At 43.1% G+C, this 19,365-nt stretch overlaps 1 protein-coding gene across 1 annotated transcript in view; it reads left to right on the plus strand.

The window, feature by feature from the left end:
* Positions 1 to 688: 688 nt before the first annotated feature.
* The window catches only part of LOC311312856 (zinc finger CCHC domain-containing protein 2-like), a gene marked incomplete at both ends in the record, with an annotated part of 80,806 nt that continues 62,129 nt past the window's right edge, over positions 689 to 19,365 (plus strand). Inside the window, one exon of the mRNA XM_084442863.1 lies at positions 689 to 1,435. Coding sequence (XP_084298989.1) covers positions 689 to 1,435 — 747 coding nt within the window. The remainder of the gene's footprint in view (positions 1,436 to 19,365) is intronic.

Raw genomic sequence — 19,365 nt, forward strand, 5'->3', positions numbered from 1 at the left:
ATGGCTGATTCTGTTGTTGTTAGATATGCATTTTTAATATTTAATATTAATAATATGCATAATATATTTTTACTTACCTCTAGAGTTACAATGTAATGCGTTAAATGCATGTTATTCATGCACACTCATATAAAGTGATTACACTGTACTGTAATGTACTGTACATTGCACGTTCATAAAAATCTAAGAAAAATGTAAATGCTGCGGTATCGTGATACTACTTGGTATCGTGATACTTTAGCTGGTATAGTATCACAGGTCAAATATTGGTATCGTGACAACACTAGTAGGCTACGCTAGATGGCCTGACATCTGTCCCTATGTGTAAGTTCACATAAAATAGGGAATTTGACAGATCTTAGAAAAAATACAGTATAAAAACAAGCATCAGGCATGTCATAACCTACACAAATACAGAAATATACTACACTCTTAAAGCTGCCTTATGTGGGGGTTAAAGACACTTGTATGGGGGGATATTGCGACAGAAACCTGGCAACCCTTCAGGACACACCAGAGTACCGTCTAGTGAGCAAGAAAACTACAGCCTGTCGCCGCTTGTCACTGAATATTACAAAACATTGTCGCTATACGCTTGATTTCCTTCGGCTTACAATACGTTTAGACGATCAAAAAATGTACATTAATCCATAATTGACGCCTGGAAGCCTTTCCTGCTGAGCTGATAATGCTGAAAATGAAGTTGCCGATTAGAACGGCGGAGGAAGGAGGAGACGAGACTGCCGAAGACGAGCTGGAACAGCCCGATCTCCATATCAGTTCGGTCTCTGGTAGACTCGCAGGATCCGAGCCACTACAGGCTGCACATCCGTCTCAGCTGGATAAAGAGACCGTGTTCGAGTGGTTCGGCCTGCACCTGGATCCTGCCAAGCGGGTCGAGTTCATGTGCGGGCTGCTGCATATGTGTCAGCCGCTGGAGCTCCGCTTTCTGGGCTCCTGTCTGGAGGACCTGGCGCGGAAAGACTACCACGTCCTCCGGGACTCCGAGAACCGGGCGAACACCCCCAACGACTTGGGGATCCTGTCCGACGTTATCGACCCTGTAATTCGCTCCAAACTGCTCGTCTGCCTGTCCCTCCTCGGCTCCGACAGCAGGGAGTGTGCGGGGATACTCTTTCGGATACTGAGCCATGTGGATCCCGCCTCGTTCTACAAGAACTGCGGCTACTCCTCCGTCTCTCCGTTCGGCGGAGACCCGCAGCAGCATCGCCCGGTCCACCTGTCGTGCGTCGCGGACGGGAGACCCGAGCAGACCGGACCGCTAGACCAGCTGGCGCTGATGTTCACCATGGCCTCGCTACACCCAGCCTTCCCCTTCCACCAGAGAGAGACCATACGGCTCCAGCTGGACAAGATTGAACTCGCCATGGAGGAAGACAGGCAGCAAAATCAGCATAGAACAGCCGCCGACCAGGTAATGATGCTAGATAGCGTTAATCTAGCTGATGATGAGTGTAACAAGAGATCTGCTGGTGAACTTGCGTGGTGGCCCTACCGTTTCTACCTGCTAGCCTACCTACCAACCTACCTGGCGCAGCGGCCCAGTGCTAACGTTAGCTAGCTAGGCTAACAGCTAACATTAGCCTGACGAGCTAGCCTAGCTAGCTAGCCCGCTCTAGTGCGCCGTAGCCCAACGTTAATTAACGTCACCGTTACTCGCTACTAACGTCAGAACCGCGACGCTAGACAGCTCGGTGCACGCCGGGCGTCGGTACCGTGTAGCGTTACACTGACTGTCACCGTGAGGGAATTCCGTTATGTAACCGGGATCGCCGCGCAGACTGTCAGTGTTGTCGATCTCCGGGCCCCGTCCTGAGTGAGTGACTGTGTAGGTAACGCTGGGTTACAGATGGCTACTGACTCTGAACCTCCGCCAGTCACCGGTCTGTCACCTCTCTCCTGCCCCAGAATTGAAGCCAGCTCTCCGGTCAGAATTAGAGAGGTTGGGCGTCGCCCCCTGGATGAACTGGTTTAGACATGGTTCATGGTGGGATATAAATCCACGATCTGTCGCAGAACCAAGGGCAGAAAGCCCATGTTACAAATGACTGAGGTCAGAATGATAATATATTGAAAATGAGGTTAGCCTATCCATGTTGACTCATTGCCGCCTTACTTACTTGGCAATTAGTTGTTATTATTACACACAAGGCTACAAGACTTGTCAGGAGTAGAAATAACAAGTTTAGTCCACATACATTAATGAATATGACAGATTGGTAAATCATAATTTTCTGGTAAATAATCCAACAGTATCATGAAGGAGAAAGATGGTCATAACCTGTAGTTAGGCTATCCTGCCTTTCAGATTTAACTTTGTTGCTTTACAATCTTGGATGAGTTCCAGTTGCTAAATATTATCTGGAGTAGTATGATAGGCCTACAACATGTTCCACTCTCCAAAGATCAGCCTGGCTATGTAGCTACTAGCTAGCCACCCAGCCACTGCTATCTGCTGCAGAAGTAGGGCAAGCCAGGGAAGCCACCATGTGGAGAGAGGGGGGGGGGGGGTAGAGGAATATTTACACAACTGGGAAAGATATTCCGTTCACTGACTTTGCGGACCACAATATCTCCATCTCTCTTCTGCGTTGGCTGTCTGGCCTGTCATTTTCTGCTTCACTTTAGAGCGTGGCTCCATTGTTTTCAATGGAGAGGGGGAGTCGTCGTTCAAGCTGTCACACAGTAAAAAATATACATCGGAGAGCTTAGCTTTTTTGATTTTATGAATCCCAAGAGTCGTGTGAACGTTTTGGACTCACTCCTCAAATGAAAAGTTGTCAGTTCTCGTGTCTCACACTAAAAGGCATCACTCCTCAAATTAAAAGTTGTCAGTTCTCATGTCTAACCCTAAACGGCATCACTCCTCAAACAAAAATGTATCAGTTCTCGTGACTCACACTAAACGCCATCGTTACTCAGACGATACGGCCTCAGACCAAATGGCATCATTCAAAAAAGCCTCCCACGATACGCCTCAGACTAGGCTTGGGCGGTTTTCCGGTATTACGGTTTACCGCGGTGCTATAAAATCTGAACGGTCTCGTCAGCAAAACCGTCTAAAGAATTATGCAGCAATTTCTGAATAAAATATATTATTATTTTTGTTGGTGGTGGTGGTCGTGGTGTTATTATCATCATTTAATCGTGTTAACAACACTAGAACAGTTTAGAACGCACGCACCCTCCGCAGCGGTCAGTCAGACAGTCAGAATTGTAGCCTACCATAGCAGGTAGGCCCTACACAGTATAATACACAACAATGATGACAATAATAATAATGTTAAGATAAATGTAGCCCAGACCAGAACAGCAGGATGTCTTTTTCGGAGGCTCTCCGTTTATTGCCCAACAAACCATAAAGCCTCTGTCAACGAAGCCCCTCTCGCATATGGCCTAGGCTAGCCTACAACAAATGCGCAAAGGTACTTAATCCTATAGGCTATTATTATATTGCGATTGCGATCACTTCTGAATATTCTGAAACGGGCTACAACTGCTATTTGACAAAGTAGGCTATCCTACCTTTTTTGAAACGCTTCAGAACAAGACCACAATGCAACCGCTACAACAACATTACAATCAATCAATCAATCAAAGCTTTATTTGTATAGCGCATTTCATACCCAGAGGCAACACAATGCGCTTTACAGAGAACAAGGGAGGTGGGCATACGACCCACTCTCTACATATTCCAGAGGGAAGCAAAAAAACTAATCACCCGGGGGCCAGATAAGTGAGCTGTAAAAATTCTTCCCTGACCCCTCTCAACAAGGCGATCGAGCAAGCTCCAGGAGTATGTTTGTCTACCGGCTAAGAACATTTATAAAGCAATACATTAAATTACATTTCAGAGTAAGAGAGGCTAAAAAGCATCATAGGAGAGAGGACATCCTACGGACATGCTACGACATCCACAGCAGACACGGGGGTATCTATCGGACTCCGGGAGGTCTGCTGGTGACAGTGGGGCATCCACTGGACCTGGTTAGAAGATAGGAGGGAGAGAGAGAGGCACTAGGGAGAGGGAAGGCAGAACAGGGTTAGTAGCACATAGAGCCATACAAACCACACAGATATTTAAAACAGGCAACCTGGAGCAAGCTCCTGGAATATATTTGTCTAATGGCTAAGAACATTTATAGAGCAATAAATTACATTAAATAAAATTTTCAGAGCAAGAAATGCTAAGAGGATCAGGCCTAGGCCTACTCTGCAACGTTTAACCATTTAGTTTTGTTGCTAATCTTTGGTCTGAACTGGGCATAAGCAAAACATTTAGTCAATAATAAATCTAGCCCCATTCTAACTCGGTCTATCTTTTGTCAATGTCAAAACTCTCCCATCTCCTGCATCTCAAAAACGCACTCCCTCGCTCAAAGCTTTGCCGCACATTCAGCGACTACGGCACTCGGTAGTAAAATATCAATAGCTCACTTATGATTTATCACAGAAGTCTAAAACTTTGATAAAACATAGAAAACACATGGATGGGACTGTGCGTGTGCAGCACTGACACGAGACGAGCCGTGCGCATTCTTCCGCTTAAAGACAAGTAAAGTTTCTGCAGTCACTGGGTTATTCTCTCGTCTCTATCTCGTTCCTTGTTTAAAGTGGTTGAACGTGACACATGCCAGTTATCTTCAGGTGACATAGAACAGAATATGCCCATCAATTTTGTTATTCAGTCATTTTTAAAACTATAAAACAGGCCGCGGCCCCAACTTCCACATTTGTTGTTTGTAACCAGGAAGTGTACAGGCATTTACAAAGTCCTTAATATAAGAAACATAAGATGTCACACTACCTTTTAACCCCCAAACATTATAAAGATACACGCTATGTAACAGGCCATATCCTCGAATTTGCATTATTTGGAAAAAGTACAATAAAGTTATAACGATGGTGCGTCTCCCCCGCGACACCGAGAAAAAGCACCCTGCTGCCGGCCACGCAAGCTTGGAGACTTGGGCTATTAGACTAACGTTATAGCTTTCAGCCAGCTACGAACAGTACACCTAGTTAGTCAAATAATTGCAACTGTGGGTCTTACCAGAAGACAGATCATTTGCGCTGTGAAACCAACATAAAATCTGCATTGTTCACCAGTCTAACATTATTTATTTTAGTACAGATGTGAGAACATAAGAATGTAACTTGACCCGCGGTATTCTAACAGGTGCTTTACGGCATTCCGCACCACCGCTCGCATGCCCATAGTGGGCGCAGTAATACTAGGCTCATCGACCCATTGCTGTAGCTCATCTCGCACATTAGATGAGCCTACCGTTCTCAAACTCCTTGTTCTCTGTCTGGTTGTAATTTAATTATTACAAACAAAGCCTATCTATTTATAGTTTCTATCTCTGTAACTGTCGCCGGGTCTATATCTGTTAACTCATGTGTCGGGACAAGTAGAAGTTTAATACAGTAGGCTAACTGACTGTTCTCATATGGAACATGGCATCAGGACGAGTAAGATGGGTAACGGAGCTGACCAGAGATGTGTTTGAAATGGTTCACTCACTCCCTATTCCCTATGTAGTGCTACCATGGATGTATTGAGTGCTACTCATAGTGAACTACATAGGGAATGATTTAACAGTTTTGGGACACTACATGGAATGTCATTGCGTAGGATATTCATGACACAAACAAGCAGACGCGCCGATCACTGATGGCAGCAGGTTGAAATATCAGGTAGTATTCAGGTTCCATGTTTAGTTGAATGATAAATCCCATATACATGTTTGGAATTCTAATGATATGCAAGTGTGATTTTGTCAACTTTAGTGCTGTCTGCTAATAGCAGGCTGTGAAGATGCACAATAAGACCGTGATAGCAAGTTAGCTCACGACAGCAGTTTCCATAATATTAATGGTAGCTGTCGGTGGCTAAAAAGCAGATAGCTAACTTTGCAACGATGATTCCTGTAGCTATTTTGATGCTATTTGTTCAACTTCTGTTTCTCGGGCAGGAACGGAGACGAACTCGCATTAGCAGCAAAGCAGCTACATGAATGATCTTAACATTAGCTAACTGCTTTAGCCACTGATAGCTACCGTCTTCTTCACTTCTCCTTCGGTAAAACATGACACCGTTGTATTGTGGTATTGTGGAGGGCTTAGGCAGAAGCAGGAAGAGAAACCCGTCATGGGACCTTAAATCAGAAAAAATATGGAATGGTAGTGAACGGCGTGAGAAGCTATTGTAAGCTAGACTGCAACGTAAACAACCACCATTCATGTGACACAGGGGACAGAGGTCAGCTAGCTAGCTAACTGTACCAGTTAGCTATGTGAACTCAAACTCCTTCTCTGTCTGGTTTTAATTTTAATGATTACGAACAAAGCCTATCTATCTATAGTATCTATCTCTGTAACTGTCGTTGGGTCTGTATCTGTTAACTCATATGGAACAAGGTATCGGGACAAGTAGAGGTTTAATACAGTAGGCTAACTAGCTAGCTAGCAGAGTGTTCTCATATGGAACATAGCATCCGGACGAGTAAGCTAGCTAACGGGGCTGACTAGAGATGTGTTTGAAATGGTTCACTCACTCCCTATTCCCTATGTAGTGTTACCCATAGTGAACTACATAGGGAATAATTGCTTCGGATATTCATGGAATGTACACGCCAGTTAGCTAGCAACTACGTGGACACAGGCTGATCTACTATAATTGGACCGAGGAGTGTTCTCATATGGAACTAGGCTAACACAGTTGTTTCAAGACCAGCAGTAACGTTTGTGGCTTAATTTTTGTCCTTCTCTTGGCTATTCTTGTTGGGGTGAATTGAGCTGTTTCAAATCGCCGGACGAGATGCCCGCTTCTATGACTGGATCTACACAGCAAACAAGCATAAAAGTGCATCATGAAGACCGACGACTTGCTACATTAGGCTACCTCCTGGAATACCCCAAGGTCTTTCATATTGAAATTTTCTTGATGGTCTGGGGAGTTGCGAGACGTGTTAAGGGAGTGCATCAGTCGTGAGCCTTGACAGTAGGCTACCAGCCTGCGCTGCACTCAGCACAAAGTTGGATGAATGGATGGACTTATTGGAATCCTGGAAAATGTTGATTGCGCTCTAAAATCATGAAAGCATCAATGTAAAAATGCAGCAACAGAAGTAGTCTAGATGAGATGGTGGTTTAAATGAATGGCAACACGTAGCCTAGAGCAGTGTTTTTCAACCGGTGTTCCGCGGCACACTAGTGTACCGTGAGAGATTGTCAGGTGTGCCGTGGAAAATTGTCAAATGTCATGTGAAATGTCAGTAATAATATAAAAATTATAATAATTATTATTTTTAGAATATGACTGACTTTTTTGACTGTTTTTATTTTTCCAAATGACAACTGTCTTCAAATTTCAACGGTTGTAATTTCTGTCGGCCTATCATACGTCATTTAGGCTATGCAATCAAGCAGAAATCGCTTGGCATGTTCCTTCTCACTCAGGAATGTCACAGACATGCAGCGTTGTACGAGATAATAGGGGAACATTTGGAAAGCCTCGAGGAGAAGATGTCATTTTATTTCCCCTTAGCCTCCACTGACTCATTGGACTGGGTGAGGAACCCATACAGCTCATCTGTTCTTTTCGGAAAGAACATGACTTTGCAGGAGCAAGAAGAACTAATTGAACTGAGAGATAGGACCGCGGTTTAAAACTGCGCTATGCGGATTTAACTTTCGACAGTTTTTGGCTTACTGCTGCCAAGGAGTTTCCTATCGTGGCAAATAAAGCCATTTCAACTCTGCTCCCCTTTTCCACAAAATATCTTAACGAGCTCAGCTTCTCAAGCCTAACTGCAATTAAAACAAAAAACAGAGAGAGACTGAGAGCTGTTGAACAAGAGCTGCGCATGTGCCTATCATCTATTCCTGACAGGATATCAATGTTGTGCTCGAACAAACAGATTTCACACTGAGTAAGAAGAAACGAGGCTCCGAGCCTGTGTAAGATAAGTAGTAGAATCGAATTCAGAGACTTAAGACTAAATAATGATCAAACTCAGGTTTTGTAATAATAGTAGGCTATTTATAATTATAGGGAGAATTGAACTCAGAGCCATTGTAAATAAATTAATGAAATTAAAAATGTTTATTAAAAATGTTAAATGCTCTTTGTTTATGTGTAGGCCTAAATGGTGACAAGTATTCATGCGCTCCATTTAATAAAAGTGCCTAAATCTGACCGTGTGTACCAGTTACTGTATATACATCTTTCCATGTTAATTATTCGTTTTGGGATGGTGGTGTGCCGTTTTTTATGTCAAAAATGTGCCGTAGCTCAAAAAAGGTTGAAAAACACTGGTCTAGAGGAAAGCATCAATTGAGACTGGTGATAATGCTGATAATCTACAGTAGGGCCTACCTCTGGCTGAGTTCAGGGTTACAACCATTCATCTCTTACACATGGGCCTATACAATACTTGCACAATCTACTTTGGACGTTAAATCCATCCATCTATCAATCAAACTAGCGAATTCAATCCAACACCTGTGGAATGGCCGGTCATGGCAAAAACACCCGCTAAAGCAGGCTACACCCCTCCCCACGATCCAGGGCTAGGAAACCAGTTCATCCAGTTTATTTGAATATATAAAATAATTTGGAGGGGGGGGTTACAATAGTCTAGTCCAGGTTCGCTGGCGAGTGGCGAGCTAGTCAGATGGCGCATGCATGTGTGGACATTGTAGGCCTATTCTCTAAAACCTAAAGAATAAAAGTAGGCTACGTTTAACATTCAATGGAGTGGTCCAGTTGGATAGGCTAGTCTAATCTAAATAAATTGAGGACCTGTATTTTCAGTGTTTGCTGGTTGCGAATGCCACAGACAGACAGGGAGGAAATCTATTTGTTTCATTGTTTCATTGTTTGTGCTCTGTATGCACAAGATAGTTAATGTCCGGATATAATTGGCAGTAGGGCAGGAAAAAACCCTATCAAAGGCCAAGATTAGAAGGGATTTGAAGATGTAATTGGTCATTTTAAATGGGCCTACTTTATCTTTTGATGGCTATTTGAACGGACTGCATCGATCAATGCAATGACTCTTTCCATGTTTTTCAGTTTTACCCCTTTCATCAATAAAACAATTTTTACAACCAAAAAAAATGTTTTTTCATATAGGCCTAGAAAGAATCAGAATATGTGGAAATTTAATTTTAGCCTATTTTAATACAATTCAAATTGTGCTTAGAGAGAATTATTTTCAACGGACATTATGACCTGAGCATCATGCCTAGACTAACTGATGAAGTCGTGTTCTTCAACTTTGCATGATTTGCATTTGCATTTGTTTTTAATGTTACTAAAAGCAACATATGATTTGTATGTGTCTGTAGGCCTATGACGCCTTTCTCATATTTTTTAGAATAAAGCCTAGGCCGCACTTTAACAAGAATATAGCCTACACTTCACAAAAGGAGAAGAATCGATGAAACGGCTACAAGAACAGCATTTTTGCCAAGGATCCAAATAAAACAGTAGTCTACTGTACAGATGCAGCATAGAACGTAGATACATAATACTTATCTAATTAATAATTATCTAAGTTAATATAGGCCTATGAGAACGCAACGCTTTTTACGGTAGGCTAGGCGTCTTGTCATTGTACTGTAGCCTAGGCTACAACTTAAGGCTTATTAGGCCCTATTGAATTCCTTTTATAGCCTACTAAGCTACTCATTATTATCGAATTATCTAGTTGATATATGAATAAAACAATAAGCCATTTTAATGGCTATGGGCTACTAGTTGTAGCTATACACGAGTTGATGCGCTCTGCTCTTACGCACGGTTGAGGTGACAGCTCAAATACACTTCGCATATATCCTCTGCACCTTAAGCAGTACAACTGCCACAGACAGCTATGGTGCACTTCATGCATTGGTAGACAGTTCTGTTCTTGCTGCAGCTTGTCTTCACCATGCAGGTATTTTTGGGGGGGTATTCTTCTGTGGACACTGCGAGGGGTGCCACCGGTGGCTGTTTGGACGCCAGAGCGTGCAGCTCTTCAGCCAACTGGAGGATGTCGCGTCTGGGGAGGCTCTGCGTCTCTCCACCAGTCCCCAGCGAGTCCAAGCTCCCCCAATGAATAATACTTATTTATAATAGCCTACATAGCGCGAAACTGTGCATATAATAGGCTGTAACCAGCGCGAAACTGCGCATTCCCTATAGCCGTTTATTGAACTGCTGGCAGCCGGTATAAATAAATAGAAACATACACGACATTTTGTTATTTGAATGATCTTGAATATATTTATATTCAAGATCATTCAAATAACAAAATATTGTGTATGTTTTTTTAATTCATATATTAACAATAGGGGGTGCAACAGAACACAATTTTAGGGAAAGTCATTGACAGGCGGACTTCAATGTTTTATTAAAATATAGTTATGTGCAAATGAAAACCCACAATCGTCCAATGGACGTCTTTGGCGGTTCTAGTGTTAAGACCTTACCCCAATTTTGGAAATCAGATAAAGGCGTTCACAAGACCATTTCAATAATCGCATTATTACAATTATCGGTTGATCGGCGTATAGTGTGCATGTGACTGCACTCACTGTCCAACCTGCCGCTATGTATGCACAAGATAGTTACTGTCCTGATATGATTGGCAATGAGTGATCTTTACTCATGGCGACTATGTCAATTTTGTATGGATCCACAAGTCGATAAAGCTTATTTTTTCTTTGTATCATGCTGAAGCCATATAGCCTACTGCGCTCAGACTTGGCTACATTAGCTGGTGCCCCGTCTTCAAATTTACTTCCGGGGTTTACGAGTAGCCTACCAGTTGAATGCGTTCCAGAAACAAAACGCGAAACCCCCACGTTCCCCACATCTTTGCTAACAAATATATTTACAATACTATTATTTTGTTACCTATATTACCTAACAGCCACCACGTCTTGACCCGACGTCAGTTACCGAGATAGATAGGCTACTGTAGGCCTAGATATAGGTGTTCGTCATAATTAAATTACATCCAGATGGAGTAAACATGTGTTTGAGAACAAGGTAATAATAACAATTAAATGTAGCACCTTTCATACAGATAAATTCAGCTCAAAGTGCTTTACAACAGAGCATTTAAATTAAAGAATGTGAAATTTAATGATGCTTCATTCGTAGACTATAGGAGAAAAACACTGAGCCCAGCCTGCTAAATCTACTCAAAGACGCCACCTGGCGGTGGTGCATCACTAAAACGAAATGACACCCGTCTGAAATCCCACGAGATTTCCAACAGGATTTCCCTGCCAAATACCGCGAAGCTATAATGATTTAATTGATCTGACTAATAATCAGTTATTGCAGTGGTATTCCGCTCGATTCCTTTATATCACCACAACTGACAGATCCCAGAACAGTAACGTTTCAGTGTTCAACTGGCTTTGTTGGACACCTACAGATGTGGGAAGTTAGAAATGTCACATGCTGCAGCATTTCACCTTCGCGGTGGATAGATCAATACAATTTTCCAAATGGACATACGACTATTTTTGAAGAGGAAGAGAGAGGAGAATGATAAGACCAGTCAGGTAGGCTAGGTTATTGCCGTCTAGCCATGATTCACATCGGGGGGATTAAGGAACAAAGCAAGCTACCTGTAGGCTAACAGTTTTGCCCGCTTCCCAGGGACCAGTAAACTCTGTTCGGGCAAGAGGAATGCCTCATGCAGTTGTCTAATCGGACAAGTACAAAATTAATATGATAAATTGGCCTTGTGTTGCTAACGTTACGTAACGTTATCTGAAAATACAGTTTGAGCCGAAGCGGAGCCTGCTCCATTTGAGCTACGCGCTGTTGTCTGTCCGTCAGTCAGCGCTTCAAGCGAGCGTTGTCAAGGAGACGAAGCCCCCGTCCCCACACTCCGCGTTTTCATCGCTTGGGTGTGCGTGAAGGGGAGGAGTTCAAGCTAACGAGCGTTATAATCTTGCATAGAATACTGATTTTATCAAATATATCGGTTTGAAAAATGATTTCTTTATCCAGGCATCTTAGTTTTATCAGTTTCATTATAGCGGAGCAGGTTATATTTGCTCGTATGTGGTATTTATTTTGTTCACAAGTTTGCGATCGTACAGCCAGGCTACAGAGCTCTAGGAACCCCAATGCCAATCCAAGCTTCATCAAATTGTGGCCGGCCCAGAATGTGATGCAGCTCGGCTTGGCATAGGGGTAGCCTGTCTGTACTATCGCGAACTTGTGAACAAAATGAATACCACATAACAGCAAATATAACCTGCTCCGCTATAATGAAACTGTTAAAACTAAGATGCCTGGATAAAGAAATATTTTTTCGAAATGATATATTTGACAGAATCGTGATATGATGGCAGATACTTCACAATGCTAATGCAGGGACATGCAAGCTGGGAGAGCAAAAATCCACACGAACGTGTAATACCCTCTCCTGATTGGACAATGCTCGCGTAAATTAGCATAAAATAGGATGGATGTCTATTTTATGCTAATTAGCTTGCGACTCCGCGATGCGCTGCCAGTGCGTTTTCCCCGCGTCCGGAAGATCATTCGACGCAAACGCTCTCCATTGGTTTTGAATTGGACGCGGAAATTGACGCAAGTGACAGTTGACCAGTGGGGACGGGCCCATACACCACAAGCGCGAGTAGGTTCTGCAACTTTCGTGCGAGTCAGGCGCAGCGCTGCCTGATGGATTGTGCAACCGTGTTTTTGGCTCGCTGAACTAACACTAGCTTTCGTGAATGTTCCTCCTGCCACCTAAAAAGTGCCAATCAAAATAACAGGAAAAGCAACAAATTATTTAGGCATGTTTAAAGACTAGCTTACCTTCTTTTTTTTATCTACAGCTGCTGTAATAATGGTAACCTACAATACATCTGATTAAAATACAGTATGTCTATAAACCATATTATTTATTAAGTGCCTGTGTGGGTTTACTGTTTTATCCCGTCCAGTGACATGTAATTAATTACATTTTAAGCCCTAGGACTTTACCAGCCTTACGAGATAAGTTAGGCCATCTCTATAGGCCTACTCTTCAGTTAATTGTTGTTTTTTTTAGGCAGAGGCAGGGATTTTGGTAGGAGAGGACAGGACTGTGGCACAGGCACAGAGTTGAGGCACAGGTGAGAGAGAAGACGAGAGAGGTTGTTGAGAGGAGTGCAAGAGAGGAGAGAGTAGAAGGAAGGGGACAGGAGAGAGGAACAAGGGAGGAAGAAGGGCGGTCTCCGATCCCCCGCTTTGGTTTTGAAATCGACTCGATTGACTCTTTTTTCACACACCACCACACCAAGAGATCAGTTCCACAGGAAACACTGTAGTCCATTGTGATAAAATGATGACTACATTTCGGGGTGGGTGGAGGTAAAGATGAAGTTATTTTCCTTTCGTAATTTACAGCACCAAAGAATTGTAATTCTGCAAAACATTATGAAAGTTGTGTAAGCCTAATCATCACTGCAGTGGCATCTGCTCCACATAATGTTGATCATCCCAGCACCTCCATCCGACCCAACTGCAGGAAGCATTGCACATTTTGGGATTAAACAACTCCAGTAGCGATATTCTATTATAACCAGAGGGCATTACAATAACATTCAAAACGAGATCTATTGACTGCATGACCTGTTACGTCTCCGGACTCCGGAGTAGGCTAGCCCTTGTACGCTGTGCGCTCATGGAGTCATGGTGCACGGCCCTCTGTCTCTCCAAATTCATCGATTATACTGAATCGCTGCGCTACGCGTGGAGTCTCGCACATAATTAGGGGTAGGATAAGTAGGCTACATCCTCTATCCCTTTCTGTAAAGCGCAAATTGTGTTGCCTTTGTAGGCTATATGAAACAAGCTATAATGATTTAATTGATCTGACTAATAATCAGTTATTGCAGTGGTATTCCGCTCGATTCCTTTATATCACCACAACTGACAGATCCCAGAACAGTAACGTTTCAGTGTTCAACTGGCTTTGTTGGACACCTACAGGAAGCGCGTAGCTCAAATGGAGCAGGCTCCGCTTCGGCTCAAACTGTATTTTCAGATAACGTTACGTAACGTTAGCAACACAAGGCCAATTTATCATATTAATTTTGTACTTGTCCGATTAGACAACTGCATGAGGCATTCCTCTTGCCCGAACAGAGTTTACTGGTCCCTGGGAAGCGGGCAAAACTGTTAGCCTACAGGTAGCTTGCTTTGTTCCTTAATCCCCCCGATGTGAATCATGGCTAGCCGGCAATAACCTAGCCTACCTGACTGGTCTTATCATTCTCCTCTCTCTTCCTCTTCAAAAATAGTCGTATGTCCATTTGGAAAATTGTATTGATCTATTAGGTTATAGGATCCGCTAGTTGTCATCAGGGAATTAAACCAAAGGCTTTACCAACGTGAACGTGCTTGAGATGGGCAGGAGCTGTCGGCATGTCTAACTGTAGGCCTAGCTATAACTGCACTTAGATTACTAACATAAATGTATTTTAGACAGTAGGCTAGGCATTTTGAGGAGTAGGCCTACTGTAGGTGCCAGCACCAGTGTTTGGCCCAAATCAAACACTGATTAACACTATGGTAATATTTGAGCGGCAATAGCCTACCTATCTTTCGTTGTAACATCATTCCGCTCACTGAAGAAAAAATCCCTTCACGCGCCGAGTCTTCCGATCACCTCAGAAAGGAGCAGTAGGCTATGGAGCGGCACAGAGCGCGCGGCCTACAGGCTCTTGATAGAGTCTTAGTGAAAATAAATAGTCCTAATGTGGGCGCTACAGTGGTTTTGAAAGCGCATTTAGGCAGAAATATTTAGAAAGTTTAAGATGTTTAATTTAAGACTTTTATATATATATATAGCCCAATTTGTATTGTTTTTTGTATCAAATGTTTGGTGTGGCGGCAAGGATCTTGCCGTGGTGGTGCGCCACGGCAAAACCTTACCAGCGGAAACGCTGGACTATATGCGCAGCACAACAATGCAATACAAGGCCTTAGGACAAACTATTCAGTACACAGGTGTGTTTGATCAAGTGAAGATCTCATTGTGAGAATAGGCTATGTTTTCTAGAATAAATACATGACAAAAATCCGCAGGGTAGGCTACTATAGGCATACGTTTTTTATTTTCCAAGGTAATTGTTGCGCATACAACATGACATAAAATGAAGACAGGCTACTTTCTCATAAACGGGGGTGTTGTAACATATTTATAATATCATTAGGTGACATTGGCTGCAACCTGCCCTCCAGGACCTGCACACTTTCAGAGCCCTGAAACGCGGGACCTGGACCTCCCGAGTCTCAGTATTGGAAATGTAGTTAGTGATCTGGTTACAAGAAAAGGGGACAAATTATAAAAGCGATTAGTCATTATTTTGCATATACAAAACAGCATATGTTACAACAATCGGCTATTTATCAGTAGTAGTTTGAGCAAGTGATAATCGGGAGATTCTTGGGGAGACAAACTGACTTCTAACCAACTTTGACTTCGTAATGTTCCCTATTGGCCTATACAACACAGCATACTCAACAGTTCTGGCAGGCTATCGCTTCAGAAACCTTACAGCACAGTTTGCACCTGATTAATTTAGTTTAATGCCAGGGAAGGGTACAGTATGATGCGCTGTGTTTCTGCCATTGCACAGGAGGGCTAACGTTACCAAAAGCAAATGCATTGAGAGCTAACATTAGCATGCTAGGATAACTAACACAGCTATACATTTATGTACGTATGTACAAATTAGTTCTAGTATACTACTATTACTATCACTGAATGATATGTTTCTAGCAAGCTACTGCATATAGACATGCTTTAGAAGAACTAGCTAACCACGTCAGGTTAACCTAGCCTAATTCAATTCAACATTATCCTTGTCATACGATTACTATTACCTTATAAAATGGTTACTGAAACAGTCAACGTTTTAAATTATAGTTTAGTAGTTTAGTATAGTAGATCTGCAATCTTGGTGAGATGTGGAAATCAGTCACAAGGATCTGAACTTACCGATGGATGAAGAGGTTAGGGCGCAAAATTCCAATATCACTTTTTCCTAGCGGGCGGGCATGGGGGTGGGTTCTTGAGACAGTTTGAGCTGAGGGGGAGAGCCAATTTTGTAAGTCTGACGTCAGACTTACAAGGGAGGTGAAAATTGCAGTTTAAAATTATATCATTAATTCTCTAAAACTAAAAAACACACAAATTCAACACTTCCAGAATGTTCACACAATGCCTCCAAGTACAAATACCATGCAAAACCCCAGAAAATCCGATTTTGACTGTAGCACCTCTTAGACGTTCGCGAGTTTTGGCCAAGCATGCATCGGCATTTGGCGTTTCTGTGTAGCCTACTCGAACTGGCTAGCTGGTAACATTTCAACAATAGGCTACAGAAAGGTAAGCATACAATTCTCCTTTGCACTGTTGAGTAATGTTTTTTGGATTAAGCTGCCGTTTTGACATAGGGTGACAAATAGACAATGTGCCGTTCACGGTAGCCTAGGGGAAATTTTCGGCGCGCGTGCCATTGTCCTTCCTATCCAAGGCAAATGACAGAAAATAAAAAATAAAATCATAAAAAAACAAGACAAATGAAAGTCTGATCACGGTGTGGCCTCCCTGTGCCGGGTTTAATGAATTGAAGCCACCTGGTAACAGCAGCGTGCGCTGTGATTGGTCTACTTACGAACAAGACGAACAAACAGCCTTTTTTTTATAGACGGCTCTGGCCGCTCTGCTGGCCACGCCGTAACGACGGTAATACCGACTACCGCGGTATTTTTTGGAGACTTAAAAACGGTTTCAAAATGTGGATATCGCCCAACATGATGTCAGACCAAACGGCATCAGACCAAACGGCATCACTTGAAAAAGCCTCGCACAATACGGCCTCAGACCAAATGGTAGCCCCTCTCAGTCCTGTTGTCGCATTATGCTCGCTCATGCCAGACAACAGTCCTTTCCCGCTCCATTCACTTCGCCATCAAAATAAATCGGTGTCGGCCTATTTAGGAGAGGCGCTCATAGGTGTCAGATAAACATGAAACTTCACTTACCTAAGCAAAAGGGTCTATTCAAACAAATGCTGGGTTTTGAAGCCTCGGCGCTACCATTAAATAACTTATTTAGACGCTTTCTGTCCGAGTGAAATAACTTTTCCGAGGTAGTCTTCTTCTGTGGTGGTGGCGGTGCTTTGAAGCTTCAAAGACTGTTGTCTGGCATGAGCAAGCGTAATGCGACAACAGGACTGAGAAGGGCTAACCAAACGGCATCACTCGGAAAAGCCTCGCTTGATACGGCCTCAGACCAAATGGCATCAGACCAAACGCCATCACTCGAAAAAGCCTTGCACGAAAAGGCCTCAGTTGATTTTTTTTTTGTAGCTCATTAATATTCATGAACCAAGTGCTACCTGATTAGCCGATGAAACGTAGCATGAGGTGTTCATTCATTATGTTGTCCTAGTGATTTTGATGCTAGCTGGCTGGCTGGAGTAAGATAGCTACGTTAGCTAGCATCATTTATAACCGATCATCACCCACTAAACCAATATATTATACAATATACAACCAAACAACTACTCGTCCTCTCTCTATATGAATGCTGATTGCGTGTACCGTGTTTCATACAGATCGGTCAAAATTTGTAGTTCGATTTTAAGCGTTTTTCCCCAAAAAATTGGCGGAAAATGTATACCGGCAGTTATGGGTTCTTGAGGCAAATGTGTTCCTTATGAGGAGAGGCATGTCTGTGCAAAGTTTCAAGTCTATAAGTCATACGGAGCATGAGATATACCCGTTCAAACTTTTGAAATTAGAACGGTCCTTATAGCGCCACCATCTGGCCAATCGATGCAATATTTCTTGGAGCCTAGTTTTCCCAAGTGGGTGAGATGTGTGACAAATCTGAAAACTTTTGACCAATCACACACAGTTAGCTGTCAGAATAATAGGGAATCCTACCAATAAAAATAGGGTCCTCGCCCTTTCAGGGCTTGGCCCCTAATAAAGAAAACATAAACACTGCTTGGCCCCCAATTAGCCTATTGTAAGAGTGAATAAAACTATGCATCCCAAAAACCATTGCGAATGATACTCGTCTCCTACACGCGCTGGAAAAAGCTGCTGATTGGCTCACTTCAATCTCCTGTTACTGTATCGTGTGTGTGAGTTAGTCGTCAAACCGCACGTATTTCCAGTCAGGAAGTGGTTAGTTGGGTTGACTAACTAGCCGCCTAACATTACTTACTGAATCAGGGGCGCAGAGAACATGGCTCGAGCATATGTTCTGTAATCTGTAGTGTGTCGTTTTCACCCAAAGGAAAAGTGTAGCAATTCCTTTGCTGTCGGCAGTACAACCATGAAACTTCAGAGTATTGTGTTCAATGAGAGCTACAAAGTCACCGCGACTGCATGACTGTGTTCAAGGCAAAGTCTCTGCCCCTCCAGGCTGCCCGACAGTAAAGGCACTCACACAATTACTTACAGTATCTGAAGCTACTGCTCAGAAGATGACAATACTTTTTCTAAATGCGCATGCCGTAGCTAAGAAAGCAAGGCCATACGCGGACTTTGCATGGATATGCGAGTAAGTTGTTTTTATAGCGTTAAACATTGCCCATCAAGGAGCATATTCATGTGTTTTGTTAGCTACAAGTTGGCTAATATTTCTGTAGCTAGACTTAGCTACTTGTTGGTAGCCTGGCTATGGTTAGCTACAAGTTAGTTAGCACTAGCTCTCAGTCTGAAGACTAGCTCTCAGTCTGACGTTAGACTGAGACCTATCTAACTTTTAGCTAAATCTAGCTAGGCCACCACTTCATAGCAGGAAGGGGGGGGGTCGCTTTGATCTTGAATGTGACTCTTTGAACATGACTCCTTTTTGCTCAAGCCATATTCTCTGCACCCCTGATTCAGTGTAACACCATTTCTCACATATTTCGGTGGTGGGTGAGGCGCAGAGGGGAAACTCCCGCTATAAATCTCCACATAAATGCACAACACTGGTGACAAGTAACGTTACTCGACTGGAAATTCGCTCGGTATGACGACTGACGCAATTACGTGTTAAGCACAACACACACACACACTGCATAAGTAACAGGAGATTGAAGTGAGCCAGTCAGCAGCTTTCTCCAGTGCATGTAGGATGTTTTATTAGGGCCCGAGCACTGGCGGTGCGAGGCCCTATTGAAACTCGAAGGATTATTAGGGCCCGAGCACTGGTGGTGCGAGGCCCATATTGAAATTTGAAGGATTATTAGGGCCCGAGCACTGGCGGTGCGAGGCCCTATTGAAACTCGAAGGATTATTATTCTCCTTCTCCTTCTTCTCCCCAA

This window comes from Borostomias antarcticus, assembly GCF_949987555.1.
Source record: "Borostomias antarcticus genome assembly, chromosome: 9".
In the NCBI taxonomy this organism is placed as follows: domain Eukaryota; kingdom Metazoa; phylum Chordata; class Actinopteri; order Stomiiformes; family Stomiidae; genus Borostomias; species Borostomias antarcticus.